General features: G+C 47.1%; 1 protein-coding gene across 3 annotated transcripts; it reads right to left on the bottom strand.

Annotated features, from left to right (window-relative positions):
* Nucleotides 1-336: 336 nt before the first annotated feature.
* LOC117398280 (F-box/LRR-repeat protein 19-like) lies at nucleotides 337-15,974 on the bottom strand. 3 transcript variants are annotated; one of them, XM_033997250.3, is made up of 12 exons: nucleotides 15,543-15,974; nucleotides 12,473-12,594; nucleotides 11,738-11,932; nucleotides 8,691-8,834; nucleotides 7,351-7,437; nucleotides 6,384-6,563; nucleotides 5,829-5,861; nucleotides 4,247-5,103; nucleotides 3,844-4,007; nucleotides 3,403-3,561; nucleotides 2,650-2,868; nucleotides 337-1,755 (listed from the first exon to the last, which is right to left on the bottom strand). In XM_033997250.3, exons 2-12 carry the CDS (start codon nucleotides 12,512-12,514, stop codon nucleotides 1,574-1,576), a joined length of 2,262 nt encoding a protein of 753 aa, XP_033853141.3. In that variant the 5' UTR covers nucleotides 12,515-12,594; nucleotides 15,543-15,974; the 3' UTR covers nucleotides 337-1,573. The 3 variants fall into 3 exon arrangements, with proteins under 3 accessions (XP_033853141.3, XP_033853142.3, XP_058872948.1); XM_033997251.3 differs by lacking the exon at nucleotides 12,473-12,594; XM_059016965.1 differs by lacking the exon at nucleotides 15,543-15,974 and having other exon boundaries at nucleotides 12,478-12,594.
* Between the last annotated feature and the right edge of the window lie 819 nt (nucleotides 15,975-16,793).

Below are 16,793 nucleotides of genomic sequence, written 5' to 3' on the forward strand. Positions count from 1 at the left end.
ATGCGTCTAAAAAGCCTTTTTTTTTTAGAGAAAAAATACTTTAACGCATGAGAGAGAGCTGCTGCAGAGTCACTTCCAGTAGGAGCTCGTCTGTTTGACGTCTCATCCGAAGGACGGAGCACAAGGAGGTGAAGTGACTTGCTCAGGGTCACGCACACACGCACGCACACACACGCACACACACACACGCACACACGCACACACGCACACACGCACACACACACACACAGGGAGTCAGTGGCTGAGCCGGGATTTGAACCTCCTGGTATCAAGACCCCCTTTTCTTTCCCCGCTGGACCACCGAGCTTAAGTACTTGTAATGAACCAGATAATTGATTCCAGTTCAATTAACGCATTTATTTGTCATTTTGATCAAAAAATATCTATCGCAGGTTTCTGTATTTGTACCTGCGATTGTTGCTTTGGTTACCTAGAATAAACAGAGAGTCATTTGGAATCAGACTCCCGCTGCACAGCAGTGTGATCCAGTCCTGGTTTCACTAGGAGTTTAATAATCAGACACACCTGAGCTTGTTAGCTAGACACACTGGGGGGCTGATCAAGCTGGTAGTAAAACCTGGAATGGATCACACTGCTGTGGAACAGGAGTCTGATTCCAATCCCTGCAATAATAATAATAATAATAACAACGCTGGTTATCTTCACAGGGATGGCAATCAGACTCCCGTTCCACAGCAGTGTGATCCAGTCCTGGTTTCACTAGGAGTTTAATAATCAGACACACCTGAGCTTGTTAGCTAGACACGCTGGGGGCTGATCAAGCTGGTAGTAAAACCTGGAATGGATCACACTGCTGTGGAACATCAGTAAGCTCTATAGAAATACTGAAACCACAAAACTGATTCAAATGTATTTGCACCTCTTGGTGCATGACAAATCAGGGTATTATTGTCATTATAAATTGGTAAACGATACCTTTCCACTGCGATTGTAAACATTTTTTATATATCCCACAGATTTTTTAATGTTTGTTTAGGTTAATCATTTGATAATACCCAGCATTGAAAGGACTGTAACCTTTCTGTACAGACAGACGTGGGGTGTTTGGATGGCAAATAAAGTTGCTCCCCTCCCCCCCCTTCCCCCCCCCCCCCACCTCGACCCGTCCAAATCATTTGATTACCAGAGAGGGAACGACAGTGCCACCTAGTGGTCAAGACGCGGAACGACACCCTCCTTCCTTGCATGTAAACAATCAGACAATCAATTTTTTTTTTTTTTTTTTTTTTTTTTTTTAAAAAGACAGTGGATAACACTCCGCTACGTAAAACTCAGCGCCAAACCTGATCTGTCGCTTACGTTCCTTTGCGTTGTGGCTTTATTTTTTTAAAGTCCCTGCAGAAAATAATAAAAAAAAAAAAAAAAATGAGGCCTCCCCATTTCACATTCTGACCGCAAAAAAAAAAAAAAAAAAAAATTCCCTGATCCGTCGTGTGTCCCCGGTTACTCTTTTTTTATTTTTCCTCCTGCCCTCCCCTTTCTGTCAGTTCTCTCTCTCTCCTTGGGAGGGGGGGGGTTGGAAGGGGAGGGGTGTTTACAGGGGCCCCCCCCGTTAGCTGTTTTTGAGCAGCAGTTTGTCCTCAGAGCAGCGGAATGTGGCCCCGGGAACCGGTTCCTCTGTGAATCGCTGGCAGGCGTCAGTGGTCACTTGCTTGCAAGATCTAAGGTCCAGCCGTGTGAGAGAGGCGCAGCGCTTGAAGAGAGGCAGGCAGTGATCAGTGAGACGCCCACAACCTGAGGACAGAGACACACACAGAGCAGGGTTACAAACTCACACTAGCCCTGCTGCTGCTGCTGCACCCAGTCCTGGGGTTCAGAGCTCCCCTCAATGAAGTCTAGTATTATTATTATTAATATTGAAATGATCAGGAGCCAGGAGTTTGAGCAGGGTTACAAACTCACACTAGCCCTGCTGCTGCTGCACCCAGTCCTGGGGTTCAGAGCTCCCCTCAATGAAGTCTAGTATTATTAATATTGAAATGATCAGGAGCCAGGAGTTTGAGCAGGGTTACAAACTCACACTAGCCCTGCTGCTGCTGCACCCAGTCCTGGGGTTCAGAGCTCCCCTCAATGAAGTCTAGTATTATTAATATTGAAATGATCAGGAGCCAGGAGTTTGAGCAGGGTTACAAACTCACACTAGCCCTGCTGCTGCTGCTGCTGCTGCACCCAGTCCTGGGGTTCAGAGCTCCCCTCAATGAAGTCTAGTATTATTAATATTGAAATGATCAGGAGCCAGGAGTTTGAGCAGGGTTACAAACTCACACTAGCCCTGCTGCTGCTGCACCCAGTCCTGGGGTTCAGAGCTCCCCTCAATGAAGTCTAGTATTATTAATATTGAAATGATCAGGAGCCAGGAGTTTGAGCAGGGTTACAAACTCACACTAGCCCTGCTGCTGCTGCTGCTGCACCCAGTCCTGGGGTTCAGAGCTCCCCTCAATGAAGTCTAGTATTATTAATATTGAAATGATCAGGAGCCAGGAGTTTGAGCAGGGTTACAAACTCACACTAGCCCTGCTGCTGTTGCTGCACCCAGTCCTGGGGTTCAGAGCTCCCCTCAATGAAGTCTAGTATTATTATTATTATTATTATTATTATTATTATTATTATTGAAAGGATCTCTCTTACCGGACAGGTTGATATCAGAGAGTGTGTCTCTCAGTGGTGAGTTAGCAGCGGTCAACAGATTCACGGCTTGGTCGCCCACGTGGCCGCAGTGGCTCAAGTCCAGTTTGGTCAGGTGGGGCATGTGGCGAACAAGCAGCCGCACAGAGCTGTCCGTCACGTCGAGGCCGGCCAATCGGATCTCTGTCACGTTCTGGAACCACCCCCTGCCATCATGATTACCTGTAAAAAAAAATATATATATATTAAAAAAAACTCTTCTTTCAGTAGTTTATGAAATCTAAAAAATCATATTGCATGTATTAGCTTCAAGTCTGGATGCAATGTGAATACATTTGGCATATTTTTAGGCTTGGCTCACCGCTAGCACCCCCCTGCGCTGACTCGGGAGGGGTGAAGATGAACCCACGCTGTCCTCCGAAGCGTGTGCCGTCAGCCGCCCTCTTCTTTACACGCTGCAGACTCACCGTGCAGCCGCCTCAGAGCTACAGCGTCGGAGGACAACGCAGCTCTGGGGCAGCTTACAGGCAAGCCCGCAGGCGTCCGGCCAGACCACAGGGGGGCGCTGGTGAGCCGAGGACACCCTGGCCGACCTAAACCCCCCCCAACCGGGCGGCGCTCGGCCAATTGTGCTCCGCCCCCTGGACTCGAACCGGCGACCTCAATGCAAGGGGAGTCTTATTTCCAGCCCTGCTGTCGCCCTGGGTAACCATTCGAAGACGGTCACATGTCTGTCTCCGTCTGTGTGATGCTAACCTGTTCTGTCAGCAGGGGGCGCCAGCAGCTCTCGGAGGTGCGATTCCTTGACTTCCTCGACCCAGCGCAGGTCCAGGAGACGCAGGCAGGGGCAGCAGGAGGAGCAGAGAGCAGAGACCGAGGACCAGGAGCACCCAGAGAGGATGAGCTCCTTCAGACCTGCAGGGGAGGAGAGCGGAGAGCAGTGAGAAGCCATGAGCAATCAGAAGTGAGAAGCTGGAGCCGTGGAGCCAGACTGATGTGAATACGAAAACGAGATTCGAGTTTTAAGAGAGGGGGGGGGGGGGGGCATCGGATTCATCAGAGCTTGGAAACTAGTGGGGCGGGGGGGGGAGAGAGAGAGAGAGAGAGAGAGAGAGAGAGAGAGAGAGAGAGACAATTACCCACAATGCCCACACCCGACAGCTACTCCCACCCATCTCCATATGCCAACCAACGTACCCTGCAGCCGGTTGATCAGCCACATTAGTTGCTTTTTTGAGATAGTGGTCCAGCCCAGGTCCAGTGTAACAGGTTGGCGGCGGATTATACCACTTAGCATGGGAGGGGTGATGGATTTGCGCCGGCTCAGGTCGATCTTGGTCCACAGCCGCTTGTCGCAACACCTGATTGGACGAGACATGCAGGTGAGAAAAAACAAACAAAAAAAAAAACAGATCAGCCACTGACTCCCTCTGTGTGTGTGTGTGTGTGTGTGTGTGTGTGTGTGTGTGTGTGTGTTCGTGACCCTGAGCAAGTCACTTCACCTCCTTGTGCTCCGTCCTTCAATGACTCATTGAAATAATAATAATAATAATAATAATAATAATAGAGACATTCTCCCATTTTCTTCCCTCCAACTCACCATCGGCTCCAAGTCCTGCAAACCCTCATGCACACGCACAGCTCCCTGTGACTCAGGTGCAGGAACACAGCGAGCCAGACGTCCCTCTGCATGACGTGATCGGAACCCGAGTCCAGGGGCAGGGAGTCGGGCTCGGGCGAGTCGGGAGGGGGGCGGACCAGGTGCCTCTCCATCTGGACCGGTTTGGGCGGGGAGGGGACGGCCGGGCGCTTCAGGAACTGGGAGTGGGTGGCCAGCCGCTGGACCGTTGGCGGCTGCCGGGAGTTACGGCTGGGCTGGGCGGCTGCCCCAGCCTTGCCGCGGTTCTTGCTTCTCCGAAAACGGCCGCCGTTGTTATTCTCTTTCTCCTGAGAAGAGGCAGAGCCGGCGCGGACTCCCCCGGCTCTGGTGCGGCCATTTCGCGAAATGTTTTTTGGAGGCTGGATCGCCTCTTCCTCCTCCTCTTCCTCCTCCTCTTCCTCGTCGTCTTCCTCGTCCGCTGCCTCCTCCTCCTCCTCCTCATCCTCCTCCTCCTCCTCCTCCTCCTCCTCTCTGTCTTCTTCCTCATCCTCGCTCTCCTCCTCGCTGGCGCTGAACCCCAGTTCCGCTAGCCTGCGGTCTCGTTCTTTGTTCTTGGAGGCCCCCCGGACCGGGGGAGGCAGAGGCGGGGGGGAGGCCCGTTCGGAGCCCTGGCAAAGAGAGTCCGAGTCCGAGTCAGAGTCCGAGCTGGAGCTGGAGCTGGTGCTGGAGTTTCTGACCCGCTCCAGCATCTGGCACATGCGTTTGAAGCGCTCCAGTTTCTCTCTCTGGTGGGAGCGGTGGTCCGGTGGGTTTTGGGGGGCTGGAGTTTCTGGGGTTGGAGGCGAGGGCTTCTGTTTCTGGGATATTAAAAAATAAAAGCAACAGACACAAAACAGTCAATTTTTACAATACGAATTCAGTTAAACACTCAAAAACACAAATTTTCTGTTTGTGTGTATTATTTTCAACCTCCCCCTCCCATAGGGGGTGCTCTAGTTCTAGTGCAAAGGATATTGGGAAACGTATGCTCTTGCATCCAGATTAGCGCCTCTGTTCTGTATTTGAGTGCTTGTTTGGGGACTACATGTCCCATGATGCATTTCGTGTTGCCCTAGTGCAAGGTGGATCTGAACAATACGCAGAGTCCCTTCACCACAGACGTAAACAAACAAGACAGCTGCTTCTGCACCCAGCGCTCAAAGAATATCACAGACATCTGCAGAGCATTTTTGAGATAATAAAATAATGACTTGGATCACGTTATTGAGGAGTTTGGTGATAAAACGAGCGATAAGGAGATGATTTATCGGTATGCACGACTATGAAGAGGTATGTGATAAATACAGCGAACAAGGAGCTAGGCTGGAGATGCAGTACTGAGTGTCCTGTTGATCTGCAGAGACTTTTAAACCTGTTTTACTGTGGAAAAAAACACTTAAAAACAGCACGTCTAAAAATAAACTGTGCGTGTGAAAATAAATTGGACCTGACGTGCTGAATAAATGGACCGCTAAGGGTTAAATGCCTAGTCTAGTTAAATACTAGTTTTTAATCCATAAAACCTGAATAAAACAAAACACACCTTTTTTAGATGTTTTTCTCGTCCTCCTTTTACCTGTTGAGAAAAAAATAAATAAAAATGGGACGCAAACTCTCAAACAGTTAATTCTGCAGTGGGGGTGGGGGGGCTCATTCACATAGCTACAGTACTCCTTTGCAGGGCTGGGAATCAGACTCCCGCTGATCCAGTCCTGGTTTCACTAGGAGTTTAATAATCAGACACACCTGCGCTTGTTAGCTAGACACACTGGGGGCTGATCAAGCTGGTAGCAGTAAAACCTGGAATGGGTGACGCTGCTGTGCCATTGGGTCCTCTGTTTCTCTCCCTCCCTCCCTCTCCGTCTCTCCCTCCCTCCCTCTCCGTCTCTCCCTCTCTGTCTCTCTCCCCCTCCCTCTGTCTCTCCCCCTACCTCCCTCCCTGTCTCTCCCCCCTCCATCTCTCTCCCCCAACCTCCCTGTCTCTCTCCCCCCCTCCCTCCGTCTCTCCCCCCCTCCCTCCGTTTCTCTCTCCCCCTCCCTCCGTCCCTTCCTCCCTTCCTCCCTCTCTCTCTGTCACTCCCCCTCCCTCTCTCTTTACCTTCTTCTTGGGCCCTGTGTCCTGGGGTACCTCCTTCTCTTTTTTGCGCTTGTGGCCCCCCTGTACCCCCTCTTCCTGGGCCGAGGACGACTTCTTGCTGGGGGTGGGGTCGTCCATCAGTTTCCAGCGTCCCACCTCCCCGTTGTCCAGCCGTCTCTTTCCAGTTCCATCCTCCTGGTCCTGCAGAAACACAAAAAGAAAAATCAATTTAAAAAGGCGACTCACACAGGTGTCGCAGGGCAGCACAGAGTTACAATGCAAGCTTCATATTTAAACACAGTGGAGTTTACAGCAAGGGCTAAATCACAATACTGCTAGAATACAATATGAACTAGGATGCAGCCAGTTAGGAGCACAGCAAGTTTTATCTACAATGACAAAGTGCAAGGATAGCGCATCAGCTGAGGGTCCAGTAAGGTGGTGCTGAGGTCAGGAGAGTCCAGCGCAGAGCAGGAGGGGCGGAGCGAGAGATCTACAAGCGCAGTCTGAAAAGGGGAATAGATTGATGGCCCTTTCTCTCTGGGATTCTATGCGAGAGAGTGAGAAAGAGAGAGAGAGAGAGATAGAGCGAGAGAGAGAAACAGCGAGACAGAGAAACAGAGCGAGAGACAGAGAGCGAGAGCACGAGAGTGTGAGACAGAGAGCGAGACAGACAGGAGAGAGGGAGAGAGAGAGAGAGAAGAGAGAGGAGGGAGGACAGAGAGACGAGAGAGGAGGGGGAGAGAGAGACAGGAGACAGGAGAGAGGAGCGAAAGAGAGTGAGACAGAGAGAGTAGAGAGTAGGGAGAGAGGTAGAGAGGGAGAGAGAGAGAGACAGACAGGAGAGGAGTGAAAGAGAGCGAGGGAGAGAGCGAGACAGGAGAGAGTAGGGAGAGGGAGAGAGAGAGAGAGAGAGAGAGAGAGAGAGAGAGAGAGAGAGAGAGAGAGAGACACAGGAGAGAGGAGTGAAAGAGAGAGCAAGACTCACCTTGCTGGTTTTCCCCTCCTTGTTACACTTCGGACACTCCCAGCAGTTTGGGATTTCGTTGTTAATGATGCCCTCAGCTTTGCTCATCTGAAACGAGAGACAGACAGACACACAGACAGCCAGCCAGCCAGCCAGAGACACACAGCCAGACACACAGACAGCCAGCCAGCCAGACACACAGCCAGACAGCCAGACAGAGACAGACAGAGACAAACAGCTCTGTTAGTGATAGGCATACTCAGGCTATATCTCCAGTCTATATATCACATCACCACTGCTGGAAATACAAAATCACAGGCATTAGTCAATAATGACAATACTAGTAATCTTCATCACCAATTGTCCGTCTTGATCATAATTTTGTTATTATTTAGTAGGTCGCTAATTGTTTATCATTTTTTTCTCTCCGTTTCTGTTTGGAATAGCCAATTATTTTTAGGCTCGGCTCACCGCTAGCACCCCCGCGCTGACTCGGGAGGGGTGAAGATGAACCCACGCTGTCCTCCGAAGCGTGTGCCGTCAGCCGCCCGCTTCTTTACACGCTGCAGACTCACCGTGCAGCCGCCTCAGAGCTACAGCGTCGGAGGACAACGCAGCTCTGGGGCAGCTTACAGGCAAGCCCGCAGGCGCCCGGCTGGACCACAGGGGGGGCGCTGGTGAGCCGAGGACCCCCTGGCAGAACTAATAACACCTTGAATCTTCCTTCAGGAAAGACTATCGTGCCCAAGGGCTCACAGGAGAACCGTGGACAACACACATGGGGTCCCCCCTGGTTCAAATCCTGGCTCAGCCACTGACTCCCTGTGTGTGTGCGTGTGTTATTATTATTTGTTTATTTAGCAGACGCCTTTATCCAAGGCGACTTACAGAGACTCGGGTGTGTGAACTATGCATCAGCTGCAGAGTCACTTACAACTACGTCTCACCCGAAAGACGGAGCACAAGGAGGTTAAGTGACTTGCTCAGGGTCACACAGTGAGTCAGTGGCTGAGATGGGATTTGAACCGGGGACCTCCTAGTTACAAGCCCTTTTCTTTAACCACTGGACCACACAGCCTCGTGTGTGTGTGTGTGTGTGACCCTGACACAGTCACTTCACCTCCTTGTGCTCTGTCCTTCGGATGAGACGTCAAACAAACGAGCTCCTATTGGAAGTGACTCTGCAGCAGCAGCAGCAGCAGCAGCAGATAATGATGATGCAGAGTTCACCCTCCTAGTCTTTGTAAGTCACTCTGGATAAAAGTGTCTGCTAAATGACTCATTAATAATAATAATAATAATAATAATAATAATAATAATAATAATAATAATAATAATAATAATAATAATAATGTTATTACCTTGAGGCAGCGCGGGTGGACGATCTCGTTGCAGATGGTACACTCCATGAGAGACTGGTTAAACTTCTCGTCTTCATCCTCAACTGTGTCCTCTTTCCCAGCTTCTCCGCAGGTCAGACAGACCGCCGTGTGAGGCAGCACGGGCTGTGGGGCAAAGGGCAGAGGTCAGAGGTCAGCAAGGGGTCCCGTACAACAGGCTTCGAAGCCGACCCCAATTCGAAAAAAAGTCTTTGATCGGAAACTCAAAAAGTTTGACCTGCCAATTAAAAAAAACTAAACGCAGTAGTCTATCTAACAGATAGGTCAGATACGGTTCGAAGTGGTTCGAAATGGAGGGTCCCCCTAGTGGCTCATCCAGTTACAGCGTCGGGAGCGCAGGATGAGTCACACAGCTTCCGAGATTCGTGTCCGAGCTGTGCAAAGAGGCCGAACTTTGCTGGGGTCTCCTAAGGGGGGCGTCACGTTGGCTCTGACTCTTCCTGGGGGAGGGATGGGAAACCGGCAGGGACTCCTTCTCCTCATCGCACAGCAGCAAACCCTACTGACCAGACACCGAGCACATTCAGAGTGGATAAAAAGCAGGGCTGATCTCTGTTCTCTGGGCTCAGTAGCCACGCCCACCTCTGCTCTGGATTGCTTGGCGTAAAAGTGATTCTGGGTTTAACCCTTAGCGGTCCATTTATTCAGCGCGTCAGGTCCAATTTATTTTCACACGCACAGTTTATTTTTGACGCGCTGTTTAAAAGTATTTTTTTTCCCCACAGTAAAACAGGTTTTAAAAGTCTCTGCAGATCAACAGGACACTCAGTACTGCATCTCCAGCCCCGTTCCTTGTTCGCTGTATTTATCACATACCTCTTCATAGTCGTGCATACCGATAAATCATCTCCTGATCGCTCGTTTTATCACCAAACGCCTCAATAATGTGATCCAAGTCATTATTTTATTACTATAACATCTGAAAAAAGCTCTGCAAATGTCTGTGATATTCTCTGAGCGCTGATGCAGTAGCAGCCAGCTTGTTTCCTTATGACCGCCCCTATGTAATGCCAGGGGCATGTATGACTATTCATGAGATAGGCCCTTTTTTTTCGGCTTGTCTCGGCTCCTGTCGCTCCCACTCGGCCACTGAATGGTTTTCTCGGCTTTTTCCGGAGAAAAAACGACTAGAAACCAGTTTTTTGCGTCTTTTTGATGATGTCGGACAGGACCGGATAGGTATAATTGCAGTGTCGGACCAGGTCCGCAAAGGGTTAAGCTTGTGAGACTGGAGGGCGTTCAGAAGTCTGTGCTGTGTGGGGACTGCGGTGACGAGAAAAACACAAAAAACCTAACCGGAAATTTCAAAGCGGGGTAAAATGTAAATAACAAATTGGTCACTCTAAATTAAAACATATATACATATATAATAAAATAATGTTAATTAGAATGCATCCAGATTTAAAGACAGAAGTAAAAATGATGTCACACTATATAGAACACCATTACGTCATGCAAGAATGAACCATGGATTTGAATGGAAACTATAACAACCTTGAGAAAGACGTGGACAACATATCGAAACACTGGATAGAGAGATATATATATATATATATAGGAAGAGAGAGAGAGATAGAGATAGATAGATAGATAGATGGAGAGATAGATGAGATAGAGATCGAGATTGATCGACAGAGATAGAGAGAGAGATAGAGAGAGAGATAGAGACATAGATAATGTAATTATAGATAGGTATGTAAAAAATAATGTGATATCTTGTAACAATTGTAAATCGCCCTGGATAAGGGCGCCTGCTAAGAAATAAATAAATAAATAATAATAATAATAATAATAATAATAATAGTAATAGACAGATAGGTAGATAAGAGATAGAGAGCGATAGAGATATAGACAGATAGGAGGTATATAGATAGATAGAGAGATAGAAAGAGATAGAGAGAGATAGAGAGATACAGATAGAAAGATAGAGATAGAAAGATAGAGAGATATATAGATAGAGATAAAGAGAGAGAGAAAGAGATGATAGATAGAGATGTATTTTAGGTGGTGCTAAATTTTTGGCTATAGCTGTGCTGGGCAGAGCCTCGCTGTGCTGTACACAGGGGCAACGGTGGCAGGACCACACTGTATAACACTGATATAAAACAGAACTACAGCAGCTATCCAGCACAGTGGGGTCTATATGAAGTTGTAATCTAGTGCGCTGGCATTGCCCGCTGTGTGCTGGGCAGAGCCTCGCTGTGCTGTGCTGTACACAGGGCAATGCTGGCGCGACCACACTGTATAACACGGATATAAAACCCTGCACAGAACTACAGCAGCTACCCAGCACAGTGGGGTCTATATGAAGTTGTAATCTAGTGCGCTGGCATTGCCCGCTGTGTGCTGGGCAGAGCCTCGCTGTGCTGTGCTGTACACAGGGCAATGCTGGAGCGACCACACTGTATAACACCGATATAAAACCCTGCACAGAACTACAGCAGCTACCCAGCACAGTGGGGTCTATATGAAGCTGTAATCTAGTGCGCTGGCATTGCCCGCTGTGTGCTGGGCAGAGCCTCACTGTGCTGTGCTGTACACAGGGGCAATGCTGGAGCGACCACACTGTATAACACTGATATAAAACCCTGCACAGAACTACAGCAGCTACCCAGCACAGTGGGGTCTATATGAAGTTGTAATCTAGTGCGCTGGCATTGCCCGCTGTGTGCTGGGCAGAGCCTCGCTGTGCTGTGCTGTACACAGGGGCAATGCTGGAGCGACCACACTGTATAACACTGATATAAAACCCTGTACAGAACTACAGCAGCTACCCAACACAGTGGGGTCTATATGAAGTTGTAATCTAGTGCGCTGGCATTGCCCGCTGTGTGCTGGGCAGAGCCTCGCTGTGCTGTGCTGTACACAGGGGCAATGCTGGAGCGACCACACTGTATAACACTGATATAAAACCCTGCACAGAACTACAGCAGCTACCCAGCACAGTGGGGTCTATATGAAGCTGTAATCTAGTGTGCATGTGATCAGTCTGGGACTCGAGGACTCACCGCAGTGCACTGCCTCATCAGACAGGACTGCTTCATGCGACCTGGTCCTCCAAACTTCTTCATATCCTTGCAAAAGTGGCACTCCCCACATTCCGTCCTCGTGCAGGCGTCACATTTCCTGCAGCGCGTCCTGCGCCTCCGGGCCCCTCCCAGTACCTTAGAGGATGACATTCCTGCAGCCAGCTTCAGCGAACACTGGAGCGGGGGGGAAAAAAAGAGACAGGGAGACGTGAACAGGGATGGAATCAGACTCCCGTTGCACAGCAGCGTGATCCAGTCCTGGTTTTACTAGGAGTTTAATAACACACCTGAGCTTGTTAGCTAGACACACTGGGGGGTTGATCAAGCTGGTAGTAAAACCTGGAATGGGTGACGCAGCTGTGGATTAGGAGTCTGATTCCCATCCTTGCAATAATAAAGCTGGTTATCATCACAGGGCTTGGAATCAGACTCCCGCTGCACAGCAGTGTGATCCATTCCTGGTTTCACTAGGAGTTTAATAACACACCTGCGCTTGTTAGCTAGACACACTGGGGGCTGATCAAGCTGGTAGTAAAACCTGGAATGGATCACACTGCTGTGCAATAGGAGTCAGATTCCCCATTCCTGATTACATGAGAGCGACTAGAATCCCAGGGGATGGTTGCAAACACCATCAGAATGGTAGGTGAATATTTAAAAGGGTAATTAAATTCAATTGCGAACGAACTTATTAGGATTTAAAACATAACTCACTTCACCTAGAACGGGCTTAGTAAAAGACAAAGGCTGTGGCATTTCTCCTCTCTTCAGATACCGCTCCCAGTTAAACAATTACTAAAGACTTCGAAGGGGGGGCCCACGCTTACACCAGGAGCCTACAGTGCTCAAAAAAAAAAAAAAAAAGAACGAAAGAAAACGAACAGGGAATCAGTTTTGATCAATTATTTACTTGAGCCTCTGCAATAAACGTTCTTCATTCGACTGACCCACTTTTTCACATTTCAATCCATCACCAACCTCCATAAAATAATTATCGATAGCAGAGGTAGAAACTCACACTAGCCCTGCTGCACCCAGTCCTGGGGTTCAGAGCTCCCCTCAATGAAGTCTAGTGTTATTATTATTAATATTGAAATGATCAGGAGCCAGGAGTTTGAGCAGGGTTACAAACTCACACTAGCCCTGCTGCTGCTGCTGCTGCACCCAGTCCTGGGGTTCAGAGCTCCCCTCAATGAAGTCTAGTGTTATTATTATTAATATTGAAATGATCAGGAGCCAGGAGTTTGAGCAGGGTTACAAACTCACACTAGCCCTGCTGCTGCTGCACCCAGTCCTGGTGTTCAGAGATCCCCTCAATGAAGTCTAGTGTTATTAATATTAATATTGAAATGATCAGGAGCCAGGAGTTTGAGCAGGGTTACAAACTCACACTAGCCCTGCTGCTGCTGCTGCTGCTGCACCCAGTCCTGGGGTTCAGAGCTCCCCTCAATGAAGTCTAGTATTATTAATATTGAAATGATCAGGAGCCAGGAGTTTGAGCAGGGTTACAAACTCACACTAGCCCTGCTGCTGCTGCACCCAGTCCTGGGGTTCAGAGCTCCCCTCAATGAAGTCTAGTATTATTAATATTGAAATGATCAGGAGCCAGGAGTTTGAGCAGGGTTACAAACTCACACTAGCCCTGCTGCTGCTGCTGCACCCAGTCCTGGGGTTCAGAGCTCCCCTCAATGAAGTCTAGTATTATTATTATTATTATTATTATTAATATTGAAATGATCAGGAGCCAGGAGTTTGAGCAGGGTTATAAACTCACACTAGCCCTGTTGCTGCTGCTGCTGCTGCTGCACCCAGTCCTGGGGTTCAGAGCTCCCCTCAATGAAGTCTAGTATTATTAATATTAATATTGAAATGATCAGGAGCCAGGAGTTTGAGCAGGGTTACAAACTCACACTAGCCCTGCTGCTGCTGCTGCACCCAGTCCTGGGGTTCAGAGCTCCCCTCAATGAAGTCTAGTATTATTATTATTATTATTATTAATATTGAAATGATCAGGAGCCAGGAGTTTGAGCAGGGTTACAAACTCACACTAGCCCTGCTGCTGCTGCTGCTGCTGCACCCAGTCCTGGGGTTCAGAGCTCCCCTCAATGAAGTCTAGTATTATTAATATTAATATTGAAATGATCAGGAGCCAGGAGTTTGAGCAGGGTTACAAACTCACACTAGCCCTGCTGCTGCTGCTGCTGCTGCTGCACCCAGTCCTGGGGTTCACAGCTCCCCTTGTTCAGGTGTATTATTGAAATTAGCAGGTAGGTGCCAGTCCAGGGCAGGCTTGAGGCTTGGACTGAACTGCTCCCTCCTTCCCTCCCTCACCCCCCTCAGAGAAAGGGGGCTCCCTCCAGTCCAGGGCAGGCTTGAGGCACAGAGACCAAGCTGCTCCCTTTTCTCAATTCAAAATAACTGACGTTGCTGGCAGTCTGGACTATTGGATTACAGGCATCGCACAGCAGTGTGATCCAGTCCTGGTTTCACTAGGAGTTTAATAATCAGACACACCTGAGCTTGTTAGCTAGACACACTGTGGGGCTGATCAAGCTGGTAGTAAAACCTGGAATGGGTGACACTGCTGTGGAATAGGAGTCTGATTCCCAGCCCTGCAATAATACTATTACACAGTGGCAGGAAAGAGGGCAAAAAGTTAAATATAATCGCTCCTTGCCTTCTCTCAGTTTAAACCGGTCTACCTTAATACCTCGGCCCTATTTTTTTTTTTTCAATGCTAGCATTCATGATGAGACAAGAACAAGCCTTTACTTCCTTGAAATAACGCAGTGAAATCCGCATTTTCTTGTTGATCAAGTTATCGATGAGGTTGAGCAACGCTTTTCAACCCATAAATGCACCATGTATTAATTATTATATAACGTGACATCATATATCATTGAATTCATTATCCAGCGCAATGCAGGGTAAAAAATACGTAGTGTATTTCTGTCTATTTATATTCTGGATAATTTTATAAAGAGACATTGTGGTTTTATCTGTAAAAGGTATTTCAAAACAGGTTTTTACTGCAATGATGTCGATTATTTTAGGACGGTTCTACGTTCCCTCGCTCAACTAAACAATAAGACGTATTTTACAATCAAAACACGGGTATGAAAACCTATTTATATATTATTTCACTCAAGGTGTAGGTTTACAAATTAAAAAATACACCCACCTCCCACCCCTAAAACAACAAGTTAAAATTGCCGCCGCCCGTTTTAAGACGTTTGTGTTATGAAAACGAAAAAAAAAAAGACGCGTTTTTATTTTTCAAAATGAATTTTTAAACCTGTCAATATACGATGACGTGATCTCTAAACATTAAAATCAAAACCAAAAATTGAACACCTACACACCCCAGTATTAATACACACAGTAGATTGAAGAGAGATCATTATATATATATATATATATATATATATAAAATACAGCAACGTAAATGTGTATATTTTCTTCTATTTAATATAATCCCCGTCTGCCTTATATTTCCTCAACAGACGATTCCTCGAGTTAATAATATCACAGCTTCGTGTGGTCGAACTTAATCTTCGATAATACAGTTCAGGCACATTTATTAATTAATTTATTTATTAGTTAGCGTGAAGTGAACAACATATTCAAAAAAAAAAACATATGACGGCCTTTTTTTTAAAAAAAAATGGTTGTGACTGAGGAGGAACTAAAAAAGAAACGCGTTTGATTATAAATCCCCCACACAGTCACAAGAAACGTGATTATTAATAATAATAATAATAATAATAATAATAATATTTATTACCTGTCCGTATCTCGTTGCATACTGGCGGATGTACACATCAAAACAAACGGGTTGAGAGATCTTCTGTGTTTTATAACATCCCCATATTTTATTTATTTCTAAACAAAGTCGTTTTTTCTTCAACAGAACAACCTAATCTATCTTCTGAATGAAGGATGGTCAGCGTATTGTTGTGTGTTTTCTGTGAAATACGTTTCGTTGTGGTTGGTACTATTATTTTATAAATAAAGCTCAATTCTTTAAATAACTTAACATTTTAAAATGAAAAAAAAAAAACAATACAACGATCGTACAAAAAAAAAAAACAACCCTTGTTGTTGTTTCGTTTAATAATTTAAAAATTAAAAACCCTCACGCGTTGCGAAAAGCACTTTCGGCGATCTCCATTATCCCTAAATCCACCATCATGGCGGGCCGAGGGTCACCCACCCCCGCCCTCTTCCTTCAAAAGGGGACGGGCCCCGGCCGGGGATGGGAAATGTAGTTTTCCAGCCGACCTCTCTCCCATTCAGTCGCGTCAGTGCCGGCCTGATATGGGACTACAAACAACATGGCAGCTGAATGTTTGATTCCGGCGAGTGGTTGCTCTGAGATTTGGCCGAAAGGGACGGCGGTAGTTGTAGGCGCGGGAGTGGAATTTTTCATTGTTCTTCAGCAGAATGGAAGACGGCGGGTTTAATATACGACGTCTTGATGGGATGTGTAGTTTTTTAAAAAAAAAATTTTAAATGCACTCTTTCTCTGAGGGGGTGGGACGGAGGGAGGGAGCAGTTCAGTCTCATTTTGTACCTCTTTTGCATCACCTAGAATTTTAGGATTGAAACATCATTTGAAAAAAAATTCAATGTTAAGTATCTGGAAAACTACAAAGCGCTGGGTGTGCAATTCAATATGTTAACAAGGGAACATTATTCAGCAGCTTTCATTGGACTCTATGAAGCTGAGGGAGTTCATTCTATATAGAGGGTGTGCAATTCAATATGTTAACAAGGGAACATTATTCAGCAGCTTTCATTGGACTCTATGAAGCTGAGGGAGTTCATTCTATATAGAGGGGGTGGAATTCAATATGTTAACAAGGGAACATTATTCAGCAGCTTTCACTGGACTCTATGAAGCTGAGGGAGTTCATTCTATATAGAGGGTGTGCAATTCAATATGTTAACAAGGGAACATTATTCAGCAGCTTTCATTGGACTCTATGAAGCTGAGGGAGTTCATTCTATATAGAGGGGGTGGAATTCAATATGT

This window comes from Acipenser ruthenus, chromosome 54, assembly GCF_902713425.1.
Source record: "Acipenser ruthenus chromosome 54, fAciRut3.2 maternal haplotype, whole genome shotgun sequence".
Classification (NCBI taxonomy): domain Eukaryota; kingdom Metazoa; phylum Chordata; class Actinopteri; order Acipenseriformes; family Acipenseridae; genus Acipenser; species Acipenser ruthenus.

What these genes read in the sequence shown, in the direction of transcription:
- LOC117398280 (XM_033997250.3), bottom strand. Translation starts at nt 12,514, where the DNA reads ATGCCACAGCCTTTGTCTTTTACTAAGCCCGTTCTAGGTGAA. An exon ending in TGATGAGGCAGTGCACTGCG is followed by an intron (nt 8,835 to 11,737) that starts GTGAGTCCTCGA and finishes TTTGCCCCACAG; the next exon opens with CCCGTGCTGCCTCACACGGC. An exon ending in AGGAGGGGAAAACCAGCAAG is followed by an intron (nt 6,564 to 7,350) that starts GTGAGTCTTGCT and finishes GTGTTTCTGCAG; the next exon opens with GACCAGGAGGATGGAACTGG.